At 40.3% G+C, this 19601-nt stretch overlaps 3 protein-coding genes across 4 annotated transcripts; 2 read left to right on the top strand and 1 right to left on the bottom strand.

The window, feature by feature from the left end:
- The first annotated feature begins 469 nt into the window (after nucleotides 1-469).
- Nucleotides 470-7133, top strand: LOC146555591 (fibroblast growth factor 6-like). The gene is made up of 3 exons (XM_085252318.1): nucleotides 470-1340; nucleotides 1827-1930; nucleotides 3715-7133. The coding sequence occupies exons 1-3, from the start codon at nucleotides 998-1000 to the stop codon at nucleotides 3889-3891; spliced, it is 624 nt and encodes a 207-aa protein (XP_085108444.1). The 5' UTR covers nucleotides 470-997; the 3' UTR covers nucleotides 3892-7133.
- A 1444-nt stretch (nucleotides 7134-8577) lies between these two features.
- fgf23 (fibroblast growth factor 23) lies at nucleotides 8578-10077 on the top strand. Its single transcript, XM_085252132.1, has 3 exons — nucleotides 8578-8812; nucleotides 8895-8998; nucleotides 9596-10077. Exons 1-3 carry the CDS (start codon nucleotides 8578-8580, stop codon nucleotides 10022-10024), a joined length of 768 nt encoding a protein of 255 aa, XP_085108258.1. The 3' UTR covers nucleotides 10025-10077.
- Nucleotides 10078-12883: 2806 nt separating this feature from the next.
- tigarb (TP53 induced glycolysis regulatory phosphatase b) lies at nucleotides 12884-18902 on the bottom strand. Of its 2 annotated transcripts, none has more exons than XM_085252505.1 (6): nucleotides 18657-18902; nucleotides 18351-18388; nucleotides 18134-18255; nucleotides 16024-16101; nucleotides 15819-15929; nucleotides 12884-13922 (listed from the first exon to the last, which is right to left on the bottom strand). In XM_085252505.1, exons 1-6 carry the CDS (start codon nucleotides 18755-18757, stop codon nucleotides 13488-13490), a joined length of 885 nt encoding a protein of 294 aa, XP_085108631.1. In that variant the 5' UTR covers nucleotides 18758-18902; the 3' UTR covers nucleotides 12884-13487. The 2 variants fall into 2 exon arrangements, with proteins under 2 accessions (XP_085108631.1, XP_085108632.1); XM_085252506.1 differs by having other exon boundaries at nucleotides 18549-18661.
- Between the last annotated feature and the right edge of the window lie 699 nt (nucleotides 18903-19601).

Genomic DNA, 19601 nt, shown 5'->3' with positions numbered 1-19601 from the left:
GAACAATTCTGTGTTTGAAATCATATCCAGAGTCATCCAAAAACAGAAGTAAACCTGAGTACCTCTGTTCACTTATTTCTTTCAACTCCATTTTTTACGGGTGACAATTTAAAGAAAAACACCAAGAGGAAAAATGTCTTTTTCATTCATAATGCCTAAATGCATGAACTCAAGATTAATGCATTGATTGTGGGGGTTTTTTTTGCTGTCACTGCCTTTTATCAAGCGTCTGTCACCTTAAACACAATAAAGACGAGATGATGACAAACATGGCGAATCCACCCCTGTTTTTGTGACCTTGTATTTTCGCTGCGATGCATTATAAAACTTATTTTAGTGATAATTAGAAATAATTTTAGCTTCTCAAAGTTTGACTTTAGTAATAAAAAATATCCTGTGTATTCAGCTAGACTGCGTTTTTGTAAAGGCCACAGCATATAACTGTGCAGCTTTTTTTTTTAACCAGGGAGAGAAGCTGATGCAGGGAAGTTTTTTTAATTATTATTTTGAAATGCACCACAGGATGCTCTTCTTCTCAATCTGTCTCGCTTATTTGACGCTGATTTGAAGGTGCAGCACCCCCCATTACTCCTATCAGAGCTGCCGCTCCTGCCAGGGTCCTGTAACTCTTCTCCTCCTCCTCCCATCTCCTACTTTTTGATGGGGGGTGCAGCGGTGAAGTCACAGTGATGTCATTTTAGGATGTGAGAGTCGGGGGCAAGGTGAGCTGGTTTTGCGGTGAGTGGTGTCCCCCTCCACGGCCAGCGTTGCCTGATCAGAGGCGCGGAGCGGCGAAAGATGATCATCGCCACCGGCACCAATTCAAGCTCCGACGCGCTCTGTCCCAATCCTCCTGCTCAGATCTCGGGCTATGGGGCCTTGATCTATCTTGATCCCAAAATAAACCTTTACCACCACCATGCCAAAGGACAGAAATCAAGAAGAGTTGCATTTTTAGGGCAGGTAACTTTGACCACGTGCCCCAAAGGTAAACTGGATGGCCATTGCGCAAAGGTGCCACTACAGTATGTCCAGCGGGGCCCGGACGCACTGGACGCTACTGGCAGTTATTGTACTGTGGACTTCTCTCTGGGGAATCGTTTCATCTTATCCGATTCCGAGCAGGACTAATGCGACTTTACTGGAAAAGAAGTGGGAGACCCTCTTCTCCCGCTCCTACTTGGGTATAACTGGGGGGAAATCGGAGCTGAACTGGGAGAGTGACTATTTGCAGGGCATCAAAAGAGTGCGACGACTGTACTGCAACGTGGGCATTGGGTTTCACCTGCAGGTGCTCCCGGATGGCAGGATAAGCGGTGAACACAATGAGAACCAATACAGTGAGTTGCATCCGGCAAAGCACTGGACCCAGAAAAAGAGTGTAACCCTATGCGCAGGGCTGTGCAAAAGTTAGAACCGCTCACTTATCTTGCATGATGTTTAATAAGAGGTGTCGGCATGGTTGAAAGTTCCCGAAAGCAAAACCAGTGTACTGAGCTTTGCATCCGTGCAGTGCGAAATATCCTCCCAAACCAAAAACATGACATGAATGCTTGAGCCAGTTTAGACGCTAACTTATTTTTACCCTCCGTCCCCTACAGCAGGGCACCCTCCCGTCCCTCTCAGCACGCTCTCGACTACACTCGCATCGAACATGCAAATAGCTGATAACTGCAAAGGGGCTAATTGAGCAGGGAGAGCATCATCCAGTCGCAATGCACCTGCAAGGTTACACCCATCCCTGCTGCATAGGCCAGTTACTCGACTTTACCCCCAGTCGCAGTGTGACTTGTGTCTTTGCTTCCCTAACAGTATGTTTCGTTCAGGTCTGATAGAGATCTCCACCGTGGACCGAGGAGTGATCAGCCTGTTCGGAGTGAGGAGTGGGCTGTTTGTCGCAATGAACAGCAGGGGAAGGTTATACGGAACGGTACGTTTGTGCGCAACTTCAGAGGCTCCCCCACCCCCTTTTTTTCTCTCTCTCTCTCCTTGTCACACACACATACACACATATCCTGTTCAGTGTAAGACGAGTTCATATAGCTGCTGCATCCACGACTTTATGAGCGCTGTTGTGTTATTAATATGCCGCGATGATAGGGGGGCTTCCCAGCAGGGTCCAAGAAAGCTTCAATGTTCAAATCTTTTGCTGTGTCAGAATCTGTCAGTGGTTTAAGTATCCTGTTCTCAAGTAAAAGAAGCAGTGGTGCCACGTAGAGTACTCCATTACAAGTAAAAATGCCACACTCACAGTTGTATTTCAGCAAAAGTAACTGTTATCGGAAACAGTGATTTATGAAGTTGCTGTGCAGCAGAACGGCCCACTCAGTGATAATATTTCAGCTTAACCTGCAAAGCAGCTAGAGCTAAAGGTGCATTATTTCCATTTAAAGTGCCCCAGTACTTGAGTAAATGTACTTAGTTACATTCCTGGTGTAAGAGTCTCTTTCTCATTTTTCCTGAAGCTGCTATGCACAATCAAACGATCTTCAGTGAAATCATGACAGGGAAATTATAGCCAGTCTGTAAAAGTAGGTCAGTTATGACATGCTGTTTAATGCCTTAGATGCCAAATAAAAGGCAAGTGTGTGTGTGTGTGTGTGTGTGTGTGTGTGTGTGTGTGTGTGTGTGTGTGTGTGTGTGTGTGTGTGTGTGTGTGTGTGTGTAATTTCTGTATTTTTAGCTACAGTTGATGTCAAATATCACAGCAGGTCTCTCTTCTTACACTAAAATTGGATTCTACAATATTGTTCTGAGCTGTTTATGTCTCATAAAAATCCTTGAAGCATGGACATTTTATAAATCTGAGTCCCATCCAACCTTACAACTTAGTGCTGATGCCTAATAGTGTGTATCTGCAATGACTCTGCAAGCTCAGACTGGCGTGTATCTCACAGGGAAAATGGAAACGATAGTTCGATTTTTAATTTAGAGTTTGCTGTGTTGGGCTTTGGGCTGAATATGAAAATCAAACTTATCACTTGTGGTCATAATTTTGCCCTGTTTAGATTGTTAAGTCCGTATTCAAGGTTTTTGACAAGTTTGGTTTCTTTTGTTAATTTAAAAGAAATTAATAATATATAAAAATATGTCTGTAATTGCCAAAGCCAGTAAAAATATTGTATTAGCCTTTTTTGCTCCATGGTATGACAGCTTCTAACTACTAGTTGATGAAAATTACAATATTAAAGTCAGAATTAGCACCACTGCTTCTACTTGCCGTACTTTGACTGTGCTTTAATGTTAATTCTTTAACCAAGCAGGATATCTACATGTAACAGAGTTTTCTACACATATATATGTACAACAGATCTGCACTTGTAGCAAAAGAGGGTTTTTTTATGCTAATACAATGTGTCCTAGTAAACACTGTAATGTGTTCCTGTGTTATTCAGCCTTTGATTGCAGCTCGTTCACTTCTCCTTTTGATTAGTGTTAGGATGTGAACCCAGTCGGGAGACTTTTTTTATGAGTTTAGCAGTAAAAGCAGGAGGCCGGTGTCTGCATTTGAAAAGGGCATTTCTTTTGCAACAGCATGCCTGCTCCTCCTGTTTCCCTCAAAGCATGCTGTCTAAGGCAGGCTGTTTTCCAAAGCAGAGGTCATGTGGAAACCATGCATATGTTGTGATGTTCGTACTGCGTCTGTCATGAGATTTACTGACACCCCTCACCCCCTCCCTGCTCCCACCCCTCTGTCCTTCTCTCTTTTTCTAGAGAGTCTTCAAGGACGAGTGCAAGTTCAAGGAGACTTTGCTGCCCAACAACTACAACGCCTATGAGTCTTTTGTTTACAAGGGCTTCTACATCGCCCTCAGCAAGCATGGCCGTGTAAAGAGAGGCAACAAGGCCACCACCGCCATGACTGTCACACATTTCCTCCCACGACTATGAGACAAACTGGCAATAACTTAACAATTTGCACATGTGGATGTTCCTCCAGGTAATATAGAAATGCATAGTAATGATATACACACCCATGGACTGCAAAAGAAAAGACAAATATTTATTCTGATATATAGATATATATATATAGATATATATATATGTATATTTGGATAGTTATCTTTGTATATGTATGCCATACTGTGCTGCTTATTGTTTTTATGGACAGGGGAAAGTTGAAGACTTTGCCTGTCCCACTTTACCTTGGTGCTTGCTGCAACTAAACTAAATGTCACTTCCTTTTGTTTTTTGTTGAGATGGAGGATGAGCTGTATTCTGTGCTTTTGGAGAGTGAAATGAATACTTTTTGTTACCTCAAAGAACCACTTTACTCGATTAAGGGATGCATGGAGTTCTGCTCAAATATCTGCTAAGTTTGTTATTTATTTTTTCCGCAAACCTTTAAGCGCTTGATTATCGATAGCTGGCAGTGGTTAAATTCACTACCTTTGCTGCACGATTTAAAGGTGCCTTGGTGTTCCCACTTGTGGCCCCCTTAAAGTTGCATGTAAGAGACACCCGCTGGAGTCAGAAATAGGGCTGACACACCGAACAGGGCCTCAGAAGGGGGAGGGGGAGGGGGTTGACTATCTCTGGTTTATTTTATTTTCTGTAATTAGATCGATTAAGTAATAAACAATCTGTGGTTGAGACCAGAGAGCCGTCAGCCATGTAGACTGGCACAAGGCCACGAGCTTGACTTTGTGGGATTGCCGAAATATAAACAGGGTGGAATATGTATTTATCCCAGCATGGAGAAAATTTTTATTTGAGCAGATAGAGCGCACAGTAGAAATGTTACAGCACATAGTCTTGGACAGGGCTCCCACAGTAAACTGGGATGCGGTTTTTATTTATTTATTTTCATTTTTTTTCTGAATGGCAAAGATATAGCTGCTATTGAAAATGATGTCTACTGTCCATGAAACCAATGAAAAAAAACTTTGTAAATAGTTGGCAAATGTAAAAGAAGAAGAATTCAGGAGCTTTTTTTTTCTTTCTTCTTTTTTTAAAAACAAAAAAAACCATACAATGCTGCTTTGTTACAGTTGCCTGGATGAGGCGTTAAGAGTTCAGGCTGCACAGTCGACCATCGATGATGGTGCCTCAATGTTCTCTTTGCTTCCACATTTGTTTTTTTTTCTCACATCAGTGAGTTTGGTAGAGGATGTGCATGCCCTGGGGGAATTCCCCTGCTTGAATCTGCTTTCTGCAGCAGCAGCACTGCAGTGGCAGTGAGGTGTTGGAGGTAAATGTTTTGAAATGCAATTCTAGATGACTTTAAGGACTAAAGCGCGGTTCAGCTCGAGGACTGGATCCACATTCTTAGATTTCTTAACTCTGCATCTGTATTTCTGTTGATTTTGATCTTAGTTTGCTATAGCTGAATGGCTGAGCTAGTCAAAAACTGATTATTTAATAAGAAAAGTTTATTAGAGGTGTATTAAGCTTTGCAGACCCGCTGTTAGTGTGCACAGATATCTTGTTATATATTCCAAAGATGTTTCTCTTGCCTCATTCTGAGAATTCCTGAGAGTCTTCCCAAGTACATTCACCCCTGTACTTTCTGCAGCTGTTTACTTTAAAAAAACAAAAAAACAAACAAAACAGAACTGACGAACGCTTGATCATCTGCCTCTGTCTGTGCCTGTGACAGAGGAAACAGGACTATTTAAATCCAAGAAAGACGTATGTGACAGAGCTGGCCTGCTGTCTTTGTTGTTCTTCAAACCTGCTGCAGGAATGCAGATCTGCCAGGATGACAGGCAGCTTTCCACATACCTGAGCTCTATCCCACCCTCCCACCTCTGCCTGTCCCTCACCCCACAGCTTACTTGCTATAGCAAGAGACCTTGGGATTCCAGCTGTAACCCAGGAGCTTCCTCCTCTCCTTTCAGCCTTTTTTAGTTCAAGGTCAGAGTTACGGACCCCGACCCCAATGACCAGGGTGGTCTTCTATATGGGTCGGACTGTCTTAAGCCCTCAAAAACATATTTCTAATAGTTCCTTTTACCTGCAGTATTTTCTGAAACAGCACTACATCCTATGAAACTAGAGCACCACCTCTTTAAAATACAGCCCTGCAACTTGCTGTCAACTCCCCTTTCTAAATAGTCATGTAGGGATATTTCTGTGGAGGGGACATCTGCAGAGTTAATGCAGTATGTGGGGAGCAGAGTCACGCAAAGCCTCACCTCACCTCTCCTGCTGCACTCCAGTCCTTTAGGACAGCTCCCCAGCCATCCTCAGGGCGTGCCCTCTGCTGCTGTTGCTGCTGCTGCTGCTGAGCTCCATCTGCACCCCAAGATTTGAACACGCCACGCTGCTCATTTAATCATAACAGTGTTCTTCCCCAATCTTAAATGGCTTGTTTCTGCTCTGAGGGCATTTTTTGCAAATGCCAAGGCTATATACAGCAAAGCAAATGTAGCTCAAAATGTCAGCAAAACAAACAAAGGGGAAAAAAAGGCTCATTGTTGTCATTGATGAGGCTGCGTGTCATATCACTGATCTCCTCGGGAGTAAACCGTTGTGAATCTGTATTTTCAGCTGAGCAAGACATGAAAGCAAAGAGCACTTCTCTCAGCCAGCACCCTAATCAAGATGTCCAAAGTCTCTGGCAGCCCCTTATCAAGGACATCTTGATTAGAAACAAGTGTAAGGAAGCAACTTTTCAAACAATATCGGTCATGAAAAACAATCTCTAAAAGAGGGAAAGTTTGTGTCTAAAGCAAAACACTCACCTATCAGCTTTGACCAAAAAAAGAAAGAAAGAAATGTATCCAGATTTATCTGTTTTCTTTTCTTCCATTTTCTTATCATAGGTCAAATTTAATTAAGTCAAGGTGAGGAATTTCTTTTAAAAAAAATAATGATTAACATACTTTAGCATGCCTGAGCTCTGAATCTGATTAAGGGTGTGTGCTTTTTCTCTGTTTTTTTTGTTTTGTTTTTAAATCCTTCTCTATTCCTCTCCTCTGTTCTCATATACCTCACCTTCTGCCTTAGTTTTGGTTTGCTGATGACTGTAAATGAAAAGAAACAAACTTCAGTTATTTGTTTCTGAAAACAGACAATGCTAAGTAAGGATATTAAAGTTTTTTCCTTTTATTTTTGTACGTATGTGCTGTGCACAGCAGTCTACTGTATTCCTGAGATACCAATAAAAGTTTGTTTTGGTTTTTTTAAAACTGCTTGAAAAGGTGTGATTCTTTGTGTAGCACTGGTTAAACTCTTTATCTCTTTAAACTCTTTTACCTGACAAACTGGAGGTGAATCTGACTAAGAAAATCAACTGTCACTGCTCACTTTTCACAAGGTAGAGCAAACTCTCCCTAATCCTCCTTTGTTACTCTAAGTTGAACCATAAAAAAATCATAGTGAATTCAGCAAAACAAAACTTGAAAGTGAAGTGAACAGAAGTGAAATATATATATATATAGCATGCCTGTTGGTTGTGAGGGAAACAATATTTTCGCATAGACCTTTTTCCTCAGTATTCTGATTTAATCAGAATTCAGACGTTATTGTTGCCAGAATTAGTTGTAAAAATTTCTTCCAGAATTCTTACTTTTCTATAATAATCACAAAAAGTTCATTAAAAATACTACTATAAAAATGCGCTAATCCTCTTCCCTGCAAGTGAGCAGTATTTTCTAGATGACTTCCACACCTTTTTGCAGTCTAAAGAGTCGCCCCCTGCTGGCCATTGGAAACAATGCACAATTGAGGCAATTCAACTATAATACACTTTTCAACCCCAGACAAACATCTGCCTTAGAGTGTAGTAATTCATACAGCAGGTCCAAGTGTAGGAGTCAGGCCTCCTCTGAAGGCCACATGTTAAATCTAAAGGCTTGTTGGCTGTACAGAATGAATAAGCTTACTTTCCACCACTGGTATTTAACATTTCTGTTAATTTTTTTTTAACTATTTGGCTGCACTTAATGGTCCTGATTTTCACAAAACTGAAGCGTGAGTTTACTTTAGAGTGATGTTCTGGGGAAACTATTCTGTCACAGTCTTGCTATCAGACTTTCGTTTCTCTGCTCTATATAAGGAAGTGTCTCCCTCTGCTGGTCAAACACAGGGACTGTTGAGCTCTGCAGGTGCGCAAAGGCAAACTGAACCAGCACACAAGTCTAGTCCACCGTGGTTAACCGGTTCTGTTAAATATATATAATAAGCTATTTAATTTAAAATGTACGTCTTAATTATAATCAGTTAAATTATACTATGACCCGTGTCTGGTTTGATTAAAAATAAAATGTAAGTTCCGGGGTTTTTTTCCTTTTAATTTACCCTGTACATCGTTTTACACCAAACTAAAGCAGGAATTATTTGGTAACAGGTCTAATTTAAGGTGGATGAGTCAAGACTAACCAAAAATAAGAGTTCTGTTGTTTGACCAGCAGCATCGGTGTAAACAGACAGAGGTGGAAGTGGCCCTTCCGCTGCAGCAAACCCGCACATCTGCTTTGGGGGCGAGTTTCGTTTTTTTTTTTTTTTTTCCTTTTTTTTACCCAAAGGATGTGAGCAGGAGTGGCGCTCGGGGGGCTTTAAATAGGAACTGTCTCCAAACTTTGCGACAACAGAGCATCTGAAAACTTCCAGGAGCTCGAAGTTTGAACCAGAATGGAGGTCAACAGGCGAATGGGGATGAGAGACACCGTGCTGGCGCTCTTTCTCGCTGTCTTGCAGGGATTTCCTCTCGGGGATACGGTCCCGAACCCATCACCTCTGGTTGGATCCACCTGGGGGAACCCAAGGAGATACGTCCACCTGCAGACATCCACAGACCTCAATAACTTCTACTTGGAGATCAGATTAGATGGGAGTGTGCGCAAAACTACGTCCAGGAGCACCTATAGTAAGATAACTCTAATATTTATGCTGTAGTATAATGAAAGTCTGTATTCTCGTATGATTATTATTCCTTTCTCCTCCTGCAGGTGTGATTCTACTGAAATCTGAAGCAAGAGATCGTATCGCCATCCTCGGCGTCAAAAGCAGCCGTTACCTGTGCATGGACCTGGAGGGCAACCCGTTCAGCTCTGTAAGCAAATAATTAATTTGAATTCACTCAGTGTTTATTTGTGATTTAATCGACCCCACGCATTTCGTCGGAACCTTGTGCTACTTAGTTTTTACGCACAGTGTGTCTAAAATAAATATTCATTCATCGATAAAGGTCACTGTCAATAAACTCAGACCTCAAACCTTCAGTTACTTTTATTACATTTATGGTTTTTATGACGTTTTTCTGCACAAAATAATGCAAACAATAGTCCACATTTGTTTTTCACCGTTTCTTTGACTAAACAGCGAGTTATTTGTATTTCTCTGAGCTATGAAGTAATTAATGTGAGAGGTTTTTTTGTGTGTGTGGTTTGTTTTTCGTGTATTTTATATTTAATAATCCCGCAAAACACTTTTGTTTTCCATGCGATCCGATTTATTTCTAAACGGGGATTTTTATTTATTTATTTATTTATTTATTTATTTATTTATTTATTTATTTATTTATTTATTTTTAATTTAAACAGTTTTTTAAAAACAAAAAAATATTTATTTCATGGCATGCATCAAAGAAAGATTTGGTTGGTTATTTCCGTTTGTTTCATTTTGCCCCTCTCACCTCTCTCTTTTCCAGCCTGTCTGCCTTCGGGATGACTGTCTGTTCAACCACAAGCTCCTGGAGAACAACCGGGACGTGTACTACTCCAGCCGGACCGGCATCTTGTTCAACCTGGAGGGCTCCCGACAGGTGTACTCGGCGGGTCAGAACCTGCCGCAGACCTCCCTCTTCTTGCCCAGGAAAAACACCGTACCACTGGAGCGCCTCCTGCTGCACAGGGAGAAGAGAAACCGAGGGCAGACAGAAGAGGGTTCGGACTCCCAGGCCGTGCCCGAGGAGCTGGAGGAAAGGGAGGTGGAAATTGAGACGGAAATAGAAACAGAGGTCGGGGATGACGGACGCAACGTGTCCCGGGAGAAACTCGCGGCTCCATCCAGCCAAGACCCCTGGAACGTGCACTTCTCCAACCCGGCCAGCCCCCGGAGCGCCGGGACAGTTGGCTGAGAAAGACCACGGTAGCCTTCAGTTAGTCTATGTGAGTCTATAGTTTAACATTTTAGTTTAGATCATACAAGAGAAAAAATATTAACATGAGACTTCATGGAAAAATGAAAGCAGAACAATAAGGTCGTTCCCTCTTTTTCACACTGACTTAAAAACTTTTTTAGTCACGAATCATTCAGCAATGCAGTGTGTTTATACACTGAATGTACAAACTTGACTTGCAACTCTTTTTGCACAATTTATATTGTCTTTAAATTCACCTGCGCCTGCAGCCTTCTCTTTCCTTTTAATTTAGTTTTCACGCAGTTGTAAATATAGATTTTAAGTCGAGGGACGTGTGTTTTAACCTGTATTCACTTTTAAAATAATATCTTAGGTGTCCAGATGTTCCAGCTGGCATGCTCTCACGCTGAGCATTGATCAGGATTTCTTTCGGAATATTATTTGGTTTCTCTCACAAAATCACCAGAGCCCTTCAAATTAATTACCCCCAAATCAGTGTACATGTGTGCGCAATCTTTGATTTTGTGGTTTCTTCTCAATGAGGTTTTTACAGCTGATCTGAGAAACCCACATTTCAAAAGTGACACTGATGTTTTTTCCCATGATAGAAGCTCAACTTAGCCTGCATCTAGAATACTGAAGGCACCATTTAATGGTTTAAAACAAAAAGAAAGCGATATATATATGACGAACATACTATAAAGTTTTTATTTGGTAGGTTAAGATTAAATATTTGAAAGTCCTGTGCGGTTTTTAACTTCTTAAATTGGAATTAAACAGGGAAATCCCACAACTTTTCACTGCCATCACTCATTTGTGTATCCTCCACCAGTCTTTAATACATGACTTGAAGGAATATATGTACAGGGTAAATAACCTTTACAGATGTCAACTCCTAACTCCAGTTATGTGACTTTTACAGGTGCTGGGCGCCACCAGCAAACACAAAAAACAGTCCCAAAGAGTATTTATTTATTTAAATCCATTCCTTCGTTTTATTTATTTGTGAGACAGTTCAAATGTACATAAAGGGAAACTTGGTTTGTCTTTGAATGTATGAGCTGGGGTCTTGGATGGAGTGTTGCTTGAATTTGGGACAAAATAAAGTAATAAAAGAAAATACGTTCTGTGTTTGTGAGTTGTTTTTGTGCGCTCTCTTTTTGGTAAATCTGTTAATGTTTTACTTTAAAGGTATTTTTCATACCATATGTGTTGATTAAGTTCAGTTACTTTAGATAACAGCAAACAACAGTTTAACTCTTTTATAATCTTTGAAGCAAAGCTGCAAATGTAATATGCAAGACTGATGATCTAATCAAGAAGAAATTATCCAAATATGTTAGCTTATTTATAAAACTAGCCATTTTCTTTCATGTGAAGCACTACTGACCATCGACCAGTCTTTGTTTGTACCTCACTTAAGGTAAAGCAATGTTAGATGGTGCAATGCTTATCCCACATATCTTGAGAGATTATAGATCTTCTTTTCAGGCTTCTGAAGTTAACTGAATGTGACATTTTTCATGATGCTTGTACATTTAGAGTCAACATAAGACTTTGTGAGCTCTACCAAGAAAAAAAAACTTCTCAGGGGAAAGAAAACTTAAATATAGATGTGTTAGTGTGACCTCAAGAGGTCCAGAATTTTGGGGGGAGCTTCAAAGCACTTTAAACATGTCTTTTTCTTCCTTCACACAGACTCTAATCCAACAGTTGCTACTAAATTATGCTTGATTTTGAATGCTGAGTGGCAATGAGCTTTTAAAAACTGTAATAGCTCTCTATATGAGGTTCATACTGTAGATGTATTGGATGTAATTTATATGTTGGGATCCCTGTAGTGATTTAGGTTAGTATGATCACGTATGTTAAGAATTTCCATGTTGTATTTGGTGTGTATAATGTGACATTTGGACTTCTTTTTAAAAGCCGTAAACAGTTTTGGGGGAGTTCCATTTCACAAATACCTATTTTATATATCATTATGCTGGAATTTGTATTTTAATATATTTGTGAATAAACTGAAACTGCATGAGAGTGGTATCCATGACGCCCTGTCAGAGTTTGCAAGTTGTTTTTTTTTTTAAGGATATCTGTTACTTTGACCTACCGAGAGACTCACAACAGGATATTAAAAATAGGTGGAAGCAGCAAAACTGATCTCCCATCAGCACTTAAAGACATCCAACATGGATTCAAAAGAAATTGAAAATGCTGACTTAGCACCGTAACCGTAGCAGAGGATGTAGCACCAGTAATGCCAACAAATCCTTCAATGCAAACAACAACAGCAGCCGTTTGTGTCTGCCCTCAAATACGACAAGTTTCCCAAAAACATAACACTCCCCCTATTCATTATTCTAACATTATAAAATCCAGTGCACTAACTTTTAGCATTAGCATTAGATTGAATGATATCTCTAAACATGCTTTGTTTTCCTGCTGGAAGCAGCCATCAGTAGATGCCGTGTTCATAAATGGATGATCAGCAAAATTACTCATGTAGGGTGACTATTAACCCTACACCAGCCTGAATGTTGATAGAAGCCAAGATGGATCAATACTTTCATGCCGTTCTCATCAAATTCTGATCCCACCATCTGAATGTGGCAGCAGAAATGGACTCATCAGACCAGATGACTCCAATCTTGTCTGGTCTCATTTTGGTGAACTGTGAAAATTGTAGCCTCAGTATCCTGTTCTGAACTGGAGTGTGGTCTTCTACTGCTGTAGCCCATTAAGAGATGCTCTTCTGCTCTATTCATAACACATGCCTTTGTGTTAAATTGGTTTTCATCAGTTTTTCAGTTCTACACAGCTATTGGGAATAAATCAGACCATGGTTTATTGATTGAGGTCATCATGAGCTGCATCAGCCATTTATTGGAGATAAAATGATGTCAGACAACATAAAAAGATCTTATGAATATGTAGCACCCAGAAAAAAAGACAATACATCCACAAATGTCTTGCAAGTAATTTCACAGCATTCTGTGATTTGTGCAACTTGTTTTTTCCCTCATTACTTGTGATTGTATGAAATGTTAAACACAAACTCAAAGTATCAGTGCTCTCACGAAATATTGCACACAATAAAATGAGCAGCAGCACAACTGCCACACAGGAAATGCCACAATACATTAAATACTTCAAACTTTGGTGTAACACAATAAAAGAGGCAATTTAATGATCAGTTTTTAAACAATTTAAATATGAAAGGTCACCTTACTGGCCTACAGCTGGACAGACATGGTTTCATGATGAAACAGAACTGTACACCGAATCTGAGCGTTGATCCACAGTGAAACACAGCGACTGAGAAAACATGAATTACCCTGTGCAACGTAGCCTTCAGTTACCTGTGCTAGATTAGTGCTTATAATAGTTCCATCATCCATCAGATAGTGTGTACATATACACACACAAGCAGAGAACATCTACCTCTTTATTTTCTTTTGTGCTATTCACCATCTGCGAGGTTCTCCAGGTGGTCCTTCCTGTTGGTAAAAACACAGCGAGCAGCGGAGAGGACCGGCCCAGACTCAGACTCACTCAGAGTGAGAATGAAGCGGCTGATGCCCGTGTTCGGACAGGGTGAAAACACTTGCTGCATTTTCGCCCCTGCAGGTAGAGCGCAATTTAAGTCCTCCACAAGGTGCCAGATGGCCACACGAATGTAAGCGCCGTGGCTCACCACCAGAGTGTGGACAAGCACGCCCTGAAGGCCGTCATCAGCTGAGCAGCAGGGGGGGGTGTTGGAGGCAACGGCCGCGGTCCCCTGGGCGACATCTCCAGATGCTGAAGCTCCTGAAGAGGCAGCCGGTCCTGATGAGAGGTGCTCATCCAGCATTTGCTTGAAAAGAGCTTTGAGGAATTTTTTGAATCGAAGCTTCACCTGAAAGCAACATGACAGGGAAGCTCAGAGAGCCATTCGTTTTTCCATGTAATTTTCAGTCCTCGTACCTACTGTATATTAAAACATCAGAGCTGCTGTGAATACTAGATTTAAAAAAAAAACAAAAAAAAAACAAAAAACAAAAAAACAACCTTCAACCAAAAGGCCAAAAAAAAATTTGATCACTGCAGCATTTCCACTGGAGAGATTTGCTTTTTTCATCTTTGGTTTAAAAAGTCAGACTTTGATTTATCCAACTCAAACTGAGTTTATGCAGAAAATATAATATATTTATCTACTGATTTATCAATCAATCTAGTCCAACTTTGTCTGTGGAAGTTCTTAAATTCAACTCAGTATAAAGCATGAACTCACATTTTTTTTATGGATTCATTCATTCATCCTTTCTAGTTTGCCCTCAAACATATTTATTTCTTGTTCAGCCATTCTCTATAAACCCAGCCACGCTTAAACAGAAGTCATTACAGACTTTAAATGATGCCTCCCTCATTTTCATGCTGAAGCAGAAAAGCATAAGAATAGAAAAAAGTGAGAATGAAGAAACAGAAATAAATGCATCCACCACATTCACAGGTTACTGCACATAAAACAACAAATGTGACCTCAACCTTAAGGACAGTTATGCTGAAGACCAATTAGGTGATCATGTTCATTTCACCAAAATCTGACCAAATACTATAGTAAGAGAGCAGGACAGTTGTGGGATAAGCTCATCAGTTCTACAATTGGATGAGCTAAAAATAACTGAAGGGGATGAATAATTAAATCAAAAGTAAATAAATTAGAAAATTAAGACAAAGGTAGATAAATAGAACAGAAAAAAATAGTAACTCCGTTATCATTAACTCAATTTCTTTACTATTACCACTGATGTTGCCATTTCGGTCCTCTATAAATTTTAGGTTAATGTATGAAAATGGCCCCTGAAAAGCTCTAGACTGCTGGTCAGAGAAAATACAGGGTGGGCCTTTTATATGGATGCACCGTAATAACGTGGGAATGGTTGGCGATATTAGAGCACCAAGCACACCATTGTTTTCCTTGTGACATCACCAATAAGTTTGATGTGTCACATGGCCCTCTTCCTATTGGAAAAACAAAAGTTGTATCCAAGATGGCAGACTTCTAAATAGCCACCATGGTCACCACCCATCTTGAGGAGTTTGCCCCCTCACATATACTAATACGCCACAAACAGGACTTTAATATCACCAACCATTCCCATGTTATTACAGTGTATACATATAAATGGCCCACCCTGTACAAGCATTTCACTTATTTCATTCATTTCAATATGAATAACAACTGATTGATCAAGAAATTATTTAAACCTCCAAAAAGAGGACAACTTTGAGAGAAATTAGAGGATAAATTTGTGTGTTGATAAGTTTACCTTTAAAGTGTAGGAGAAAATTTAAGTGTCTACTATTTTAAGTTGAGTTAGGGATGTTCATTAAACTCTCTACCCTCCCATCCTGTGAGCACTTAAACTAACAAAGGGGTAAAATAACCACCCAAAAAAGTGAATTAGGGTAGTGTGTGAATTTGAGTGGAGGAAGACGCAGCAATAGAAAAACCACAGATGTTGCTTAACACTGGTCTCTTTTATACCCCAGTAAGAGTCCCAGTATAGGCTCTGACCCAACACCCACAACACTGAGGCTTATACAAAGGGAGTTAAATGGAAATTCTGAATGTAAAATGTCAAAACAGTCTTTCTACATTCTTTTCTACATTACCCTGGTCTGAAGAAGAAGCTTTATAAAAGATCAGTTTGGAAACAGAAGGGATTACTTAACCTGCAATGTCCTAAAATGACCACTGCATGGCACTGTTGTACAAGTAATGGTCTTTAGGCCAGCTGTTTGGACTAACCTGATCTAAAGTCTCTCCTCCCGGTGGTGTGTAGTCACGGCACGACTGGCCTGCAGCATTCGCCATGTTCTTCAAATACTCTTTGTGACGCCCTTCAGCGACACCAAAACCCTGTGCCAACACAAAGAGCCCCAGTTTAGGGCTCCCGTACAGCTATGTGTAACACTTTAACATGTGGAAGCAGCAGAACGTAAACAGATCTTACTCGCTCTCTGAGTAGCGGCTCCAAAACCATTTCCATGCCAGAGCAATGACTGTTGTTCCTCAGAATTACCTCTGCTGTCTGAAGAAGGAAACACAATCAGTCACTCATACACTGTTAATGAAAAAGACATGAATCTCAGTATAGCCATTTCTACAGATCCTGTGTTGTATTTCTCCATAACCAGATGACATTTCATTAGTTAAACATTTGATGCTGATGGGAAGTACGTGTGGCATCACTTAGTCATGTAACTGTTCACATCAGTTATTACAGCTTTGTAGTTACCTTAACTGTGAGGAAAACCGCTGAAGTGGCAGTTGGCCAGATGATAACCTATGACAGCCTCCACATGGAGGTCACTGCTGTCTGATCAGAGTGCTGTACTGAAGCATGTTTATGTCAAGTTGAGTGGAGGAGAAAAGCATGGTAGGAAAAGGTACAAAAGCAACAAACTACAAGACTACATTCATGAGTGGATTGTCAAGAAAACATCCATTTATGGACTTCACGAGAAGTGGACTGAGGCTAGTGTCAGAGCATTGAGAGCGAGCATGCACAGATGTTTTCAGGATAGGAGCTGCAACTGTCGCAGTCCTAGTATCAAGCACTCCTGAACCAGATATGACATCAGTGGAGTCTTACTTGAGCTAAGGAGAAAGATAACTGGAACCTTTATGAACGTTAAGTAAATGTATAAATTTCATTTGGAAATCAGGATCCTGGAGTCTAGAGGAAGCAGAGCAGAGGCTCAGAATCAAAGGTTTTTGAAGTCCAGTGTGAAGTTTCTGAACTTTGTGATGATTTGGGTTTACATGGCGTCTGCTTTTCTTTGTGGTGGTTGGTCCGCTGCGTTTTATCAAATCCAAAGTCAATGCAGCGTCTACCAGGAGATTTCAGAGCACTCCGTGCTTGTGTCTGCTGATAAGCATTATGGAGACAATGGTTCATTTTCACAGCAGGACTTAGAATCTGCAAAAGATCCCAGTTATTTGGAACGTGAATAGCTGCCTGTGTCAAGAAATCAATCCATTGGTGTCCCCTGAATCTTGAGCAGTGCCAGTTACAGTCTTAAGAAAGACAATACACCCTAAAAACAACCTTACTGGTCCCAAATGAATTAACATGGTAAGTAGAAGCCAGGTGCTTCTATGCTTCTCCTGTACAAAAGCACAAGTTTTGGCAGGTTGCTGGTTCAGCGTTAATCTTCCCAGGAGTGGACGTCCCAGCAAAGTCACCCCAAAATCAGACCATGCAATGCTCAGAGAAACCGCAAACCCCCCCCAAAAAAAACCAGGAGCTACATCTCAGACTCTACGGGCCTCACTTAGCATGTTAAAGGTTAAAGTTCATGGCGGTAAATTGAAAAAAGACTGAACAAGTGAGGGGAAAAGGCGCCTCTCTATAAAAAGTTACATCGGAACAAACCAAAGATGACACCAATGTGGAGATTTTTGGCCATAATGCAACAGCACAACAAACACAGCATATCACTATGCTGTGGGACTGTTTGCTTTGCAATAATTCTAGCAGCAATATTTTAAAGTACAGTGCAAGTGGCAGGAAAGCAGGTGCTGTAGTGGAATAGTAAAATTTGCCTAATAAGGTTTGTAAGTGTGTGAACTGACCTGGATATATCTGTTTGGCAACCTTAATAAAAGCTAAGCAAAGGTGCTTCAGTGCTTCCTTTAGCCGTTACAAAAGGAAAGATGATAACTCCATCGAAAAATTCACACCATCCAAACATCTTAAAAAAAAATTCAACATACCTGTCACAGATTGATGTCAATGAACAGTTTCTATTTCATACCATAACCTGCTGATGGATTAAACTATAAACATTATGCTGCTGTAATAAAATCTGCTTCTTATCCATTTGATTCTTTGCATAAAGAATATAGGCTTATATTTTAAAAAGTGCTATAAATAAATACTGTGAGCCATGTTAAAATGATCAAAGTGGATTAAAAGTTAATGGTAAATAGATCAGTAAAAGGAGCTAAAGTGTTGGACAATTTTTAATTGATGTCATCTCTACAGCAAGATATGTGCCACCTCTGTCACAGTCATTTTCCTCCCATGGTGCCCCAAAAAGTGCACCTGAGTGCCTCACCTGTACAGCTCGTTGCAGGTTACTGACAAACACTTTGGTAAACGCGATGTCTTTTAGGTATTGTCCTGCTGCCTCAGCCTGCTGCACACCTGTCTCTGACAGCAGCGTGTCCACACCTTGACCTGAGATCACAAATTACAGACCGTCCAAACACACAGGTGCAGTTAGATGTGAAAGGTAAACACGTGATTACATCTGTTGTTATAACGTGAATCACCTTGCAGCAGCTTTTCCCTGTTGTACTGCGTTTCCCCACTGTGTAGATACAAAACAACAAATCCGAGTTAGACGACTCATATAAACATCTCCTCAAAAAAAACTAAAACAGAGCACAAACGTTAAAGGTGCCTAAGTCTCCTATTGCTCAAAGTCAGCCGCACAGGCACACATATAGCCACACAGCATGCTGCAACACCTGACAGGACACGCAGGCTCTATAGGAGACACCAACATCAGCAAATCACTCATCTTCAAGTCAGGTGAAAGTATGAAACAACAATTAAGCCGCTAAATTACTACTTACTGTCGTACGAACGTTAAACTGAACGTAAACATTTTCAGCAGCCGCTCTCGCACTACTTCCTGTTTGGTTCGGCTGCAGTTGTGCGTAACGTTTGACGTCATGACGCATTGCAGTGCTGCGTAACTGTAAATAATTTTTTTAAAATCTCAGCGAGGGCATGGGTGTCCCCGTTTCCCCTCTAAAAAGCGCGACACAAATAAAATAAAATAAAATAAAATAAACCCTATCCAGTCGGAATTTTCCCCCACAGCACATAATTTAGCAAGACATTAAGGATGAGCTCTATGGAGGGCCACGAGTGACAAAATGGATTAAATATATTATTAAATAGTTAATGCGTCATTAATTAAATAAAATTTGAAATAAAAATAAACAATCTCTTAAATGTTTTAAATGAAATTAATTGATATGCAATAATTATTTGCATATTAAACAAACTAATTGTTCCCTATTTTAATAATTTTCCACATATTTAATTAATTATTTCATGATATACTTATTCAGTTTATTTTGGCCTGTGATTTTACTTTAAGCTAATCATTTTGTCAGTGCCTTTCTTTACATCAGTAAAGCATTAGCCGTGTTTTGACTAAAGATGATTTCTAGAATTTAACCACTTTAATCACAAATGCTTCAAACTAGTTTATGATGTGTGAACATGAGCCAAGGGAGCTGGAAGGTCTTGCGTACAGAATTGTCATGCAGCATCCAACACTACCTCTAACAGGCCTTTAATTGCACTGAAGGCGATACGTGAAGAAACCAAGTCAACCCCGTTGTACCCAGTGTTGAAGATGATGGGTGTAAATGAAAATCATGCATGATTCATGCACATTTTTTTAATCTCTGTATCTGACAGCTGAAGTAGCATTTACATGACCTCACTGACCTTTATGGATCAACACTCTTCTTCCTCACCTAAATGCCTCCCCTGACTGAACCAAA

The sequence above is a fragment of the Mchenga conophoros genome, linkage group LG17 (genome assembly GCF_057382185.1).
Source record: "Mchenga conophoros isolate Kocher_MC1m ecotype Shallow Benthic linkage group LG17, M_conophoros_male_GT1.1, whole genome shotgun sequence".
Lineage (NCBI taxonomy): Eukaryota > Metazoa > Chordata > Actinopteri > Cichliformes > Cichlidae > Mchenga > Mchenga conophoros.
Note: the sequence above shows the minus strand (reverse complement) of the source record. Positions and strands in the feature narration are given on the sequence as shown.

Coding starts and splice junctions, on each gene's coding strand:
- tigarb (XM_085252505.1), bottom strand. CDS start 18,757: ATGACGTCAAACGTTACGCACAACTGCAGCCGAACCAAACAGGAAGTA. Junction 18,389..18,656: donor AGTTTAACGTTCGTACGACA/GTAAGTAGTAAT, acceptor GTATCTACACAG/TGGGGAAACGCAGTACAACA. Junction 18,256..18,350: donor CAGGGAAAAGCTGCTGCAAG/GTGATTCACGTT, acceptor TTGTGATCTCAG/GTCAAGGTGTGGACACGCTG.
- LOC146555591 (XM_085252318.1), top strand. CDS start 998: ATGGCCATTGCGCAAAGGTGCCACTACAGTATGTCCAGCGGGGCCCGG. Junction 1,341..1,826: donor ACACAATGAGAACCAATACA/GTGAGTTGCATC, acceptor TGTTTCGTTCAG/GTCTGATAGAGATCTCCACC. Junction 1,931..3,714: donor GGGGAAGGTTATACGGAACG/GTACGTTTGTGC, acceptor CTCTTTTTCTAG/AGAGTCTTCAAGGACGAGTG.
- fgf23 (XM_085252132.1), top strand. CDS start 8,578: ATGGAGGTCAACAGGCGAATGGGGATGAGAGACACCGTGCTGGCGCTC. Junction 8,813..8,894: donor TACGTCCAGGAGCACCTATA/GTAAGATAACTC, acceptor CTCCTCCTGCAG/GTGTGATTCTACTGAAATCT. Junction 8,999..9,595: donor AGGGCAACCCGTTCAGCTCT/GTAAGCAAATAA, acceptor TCTCTTTTCCAG/CCTGTCTGCCTTCGGGATGA.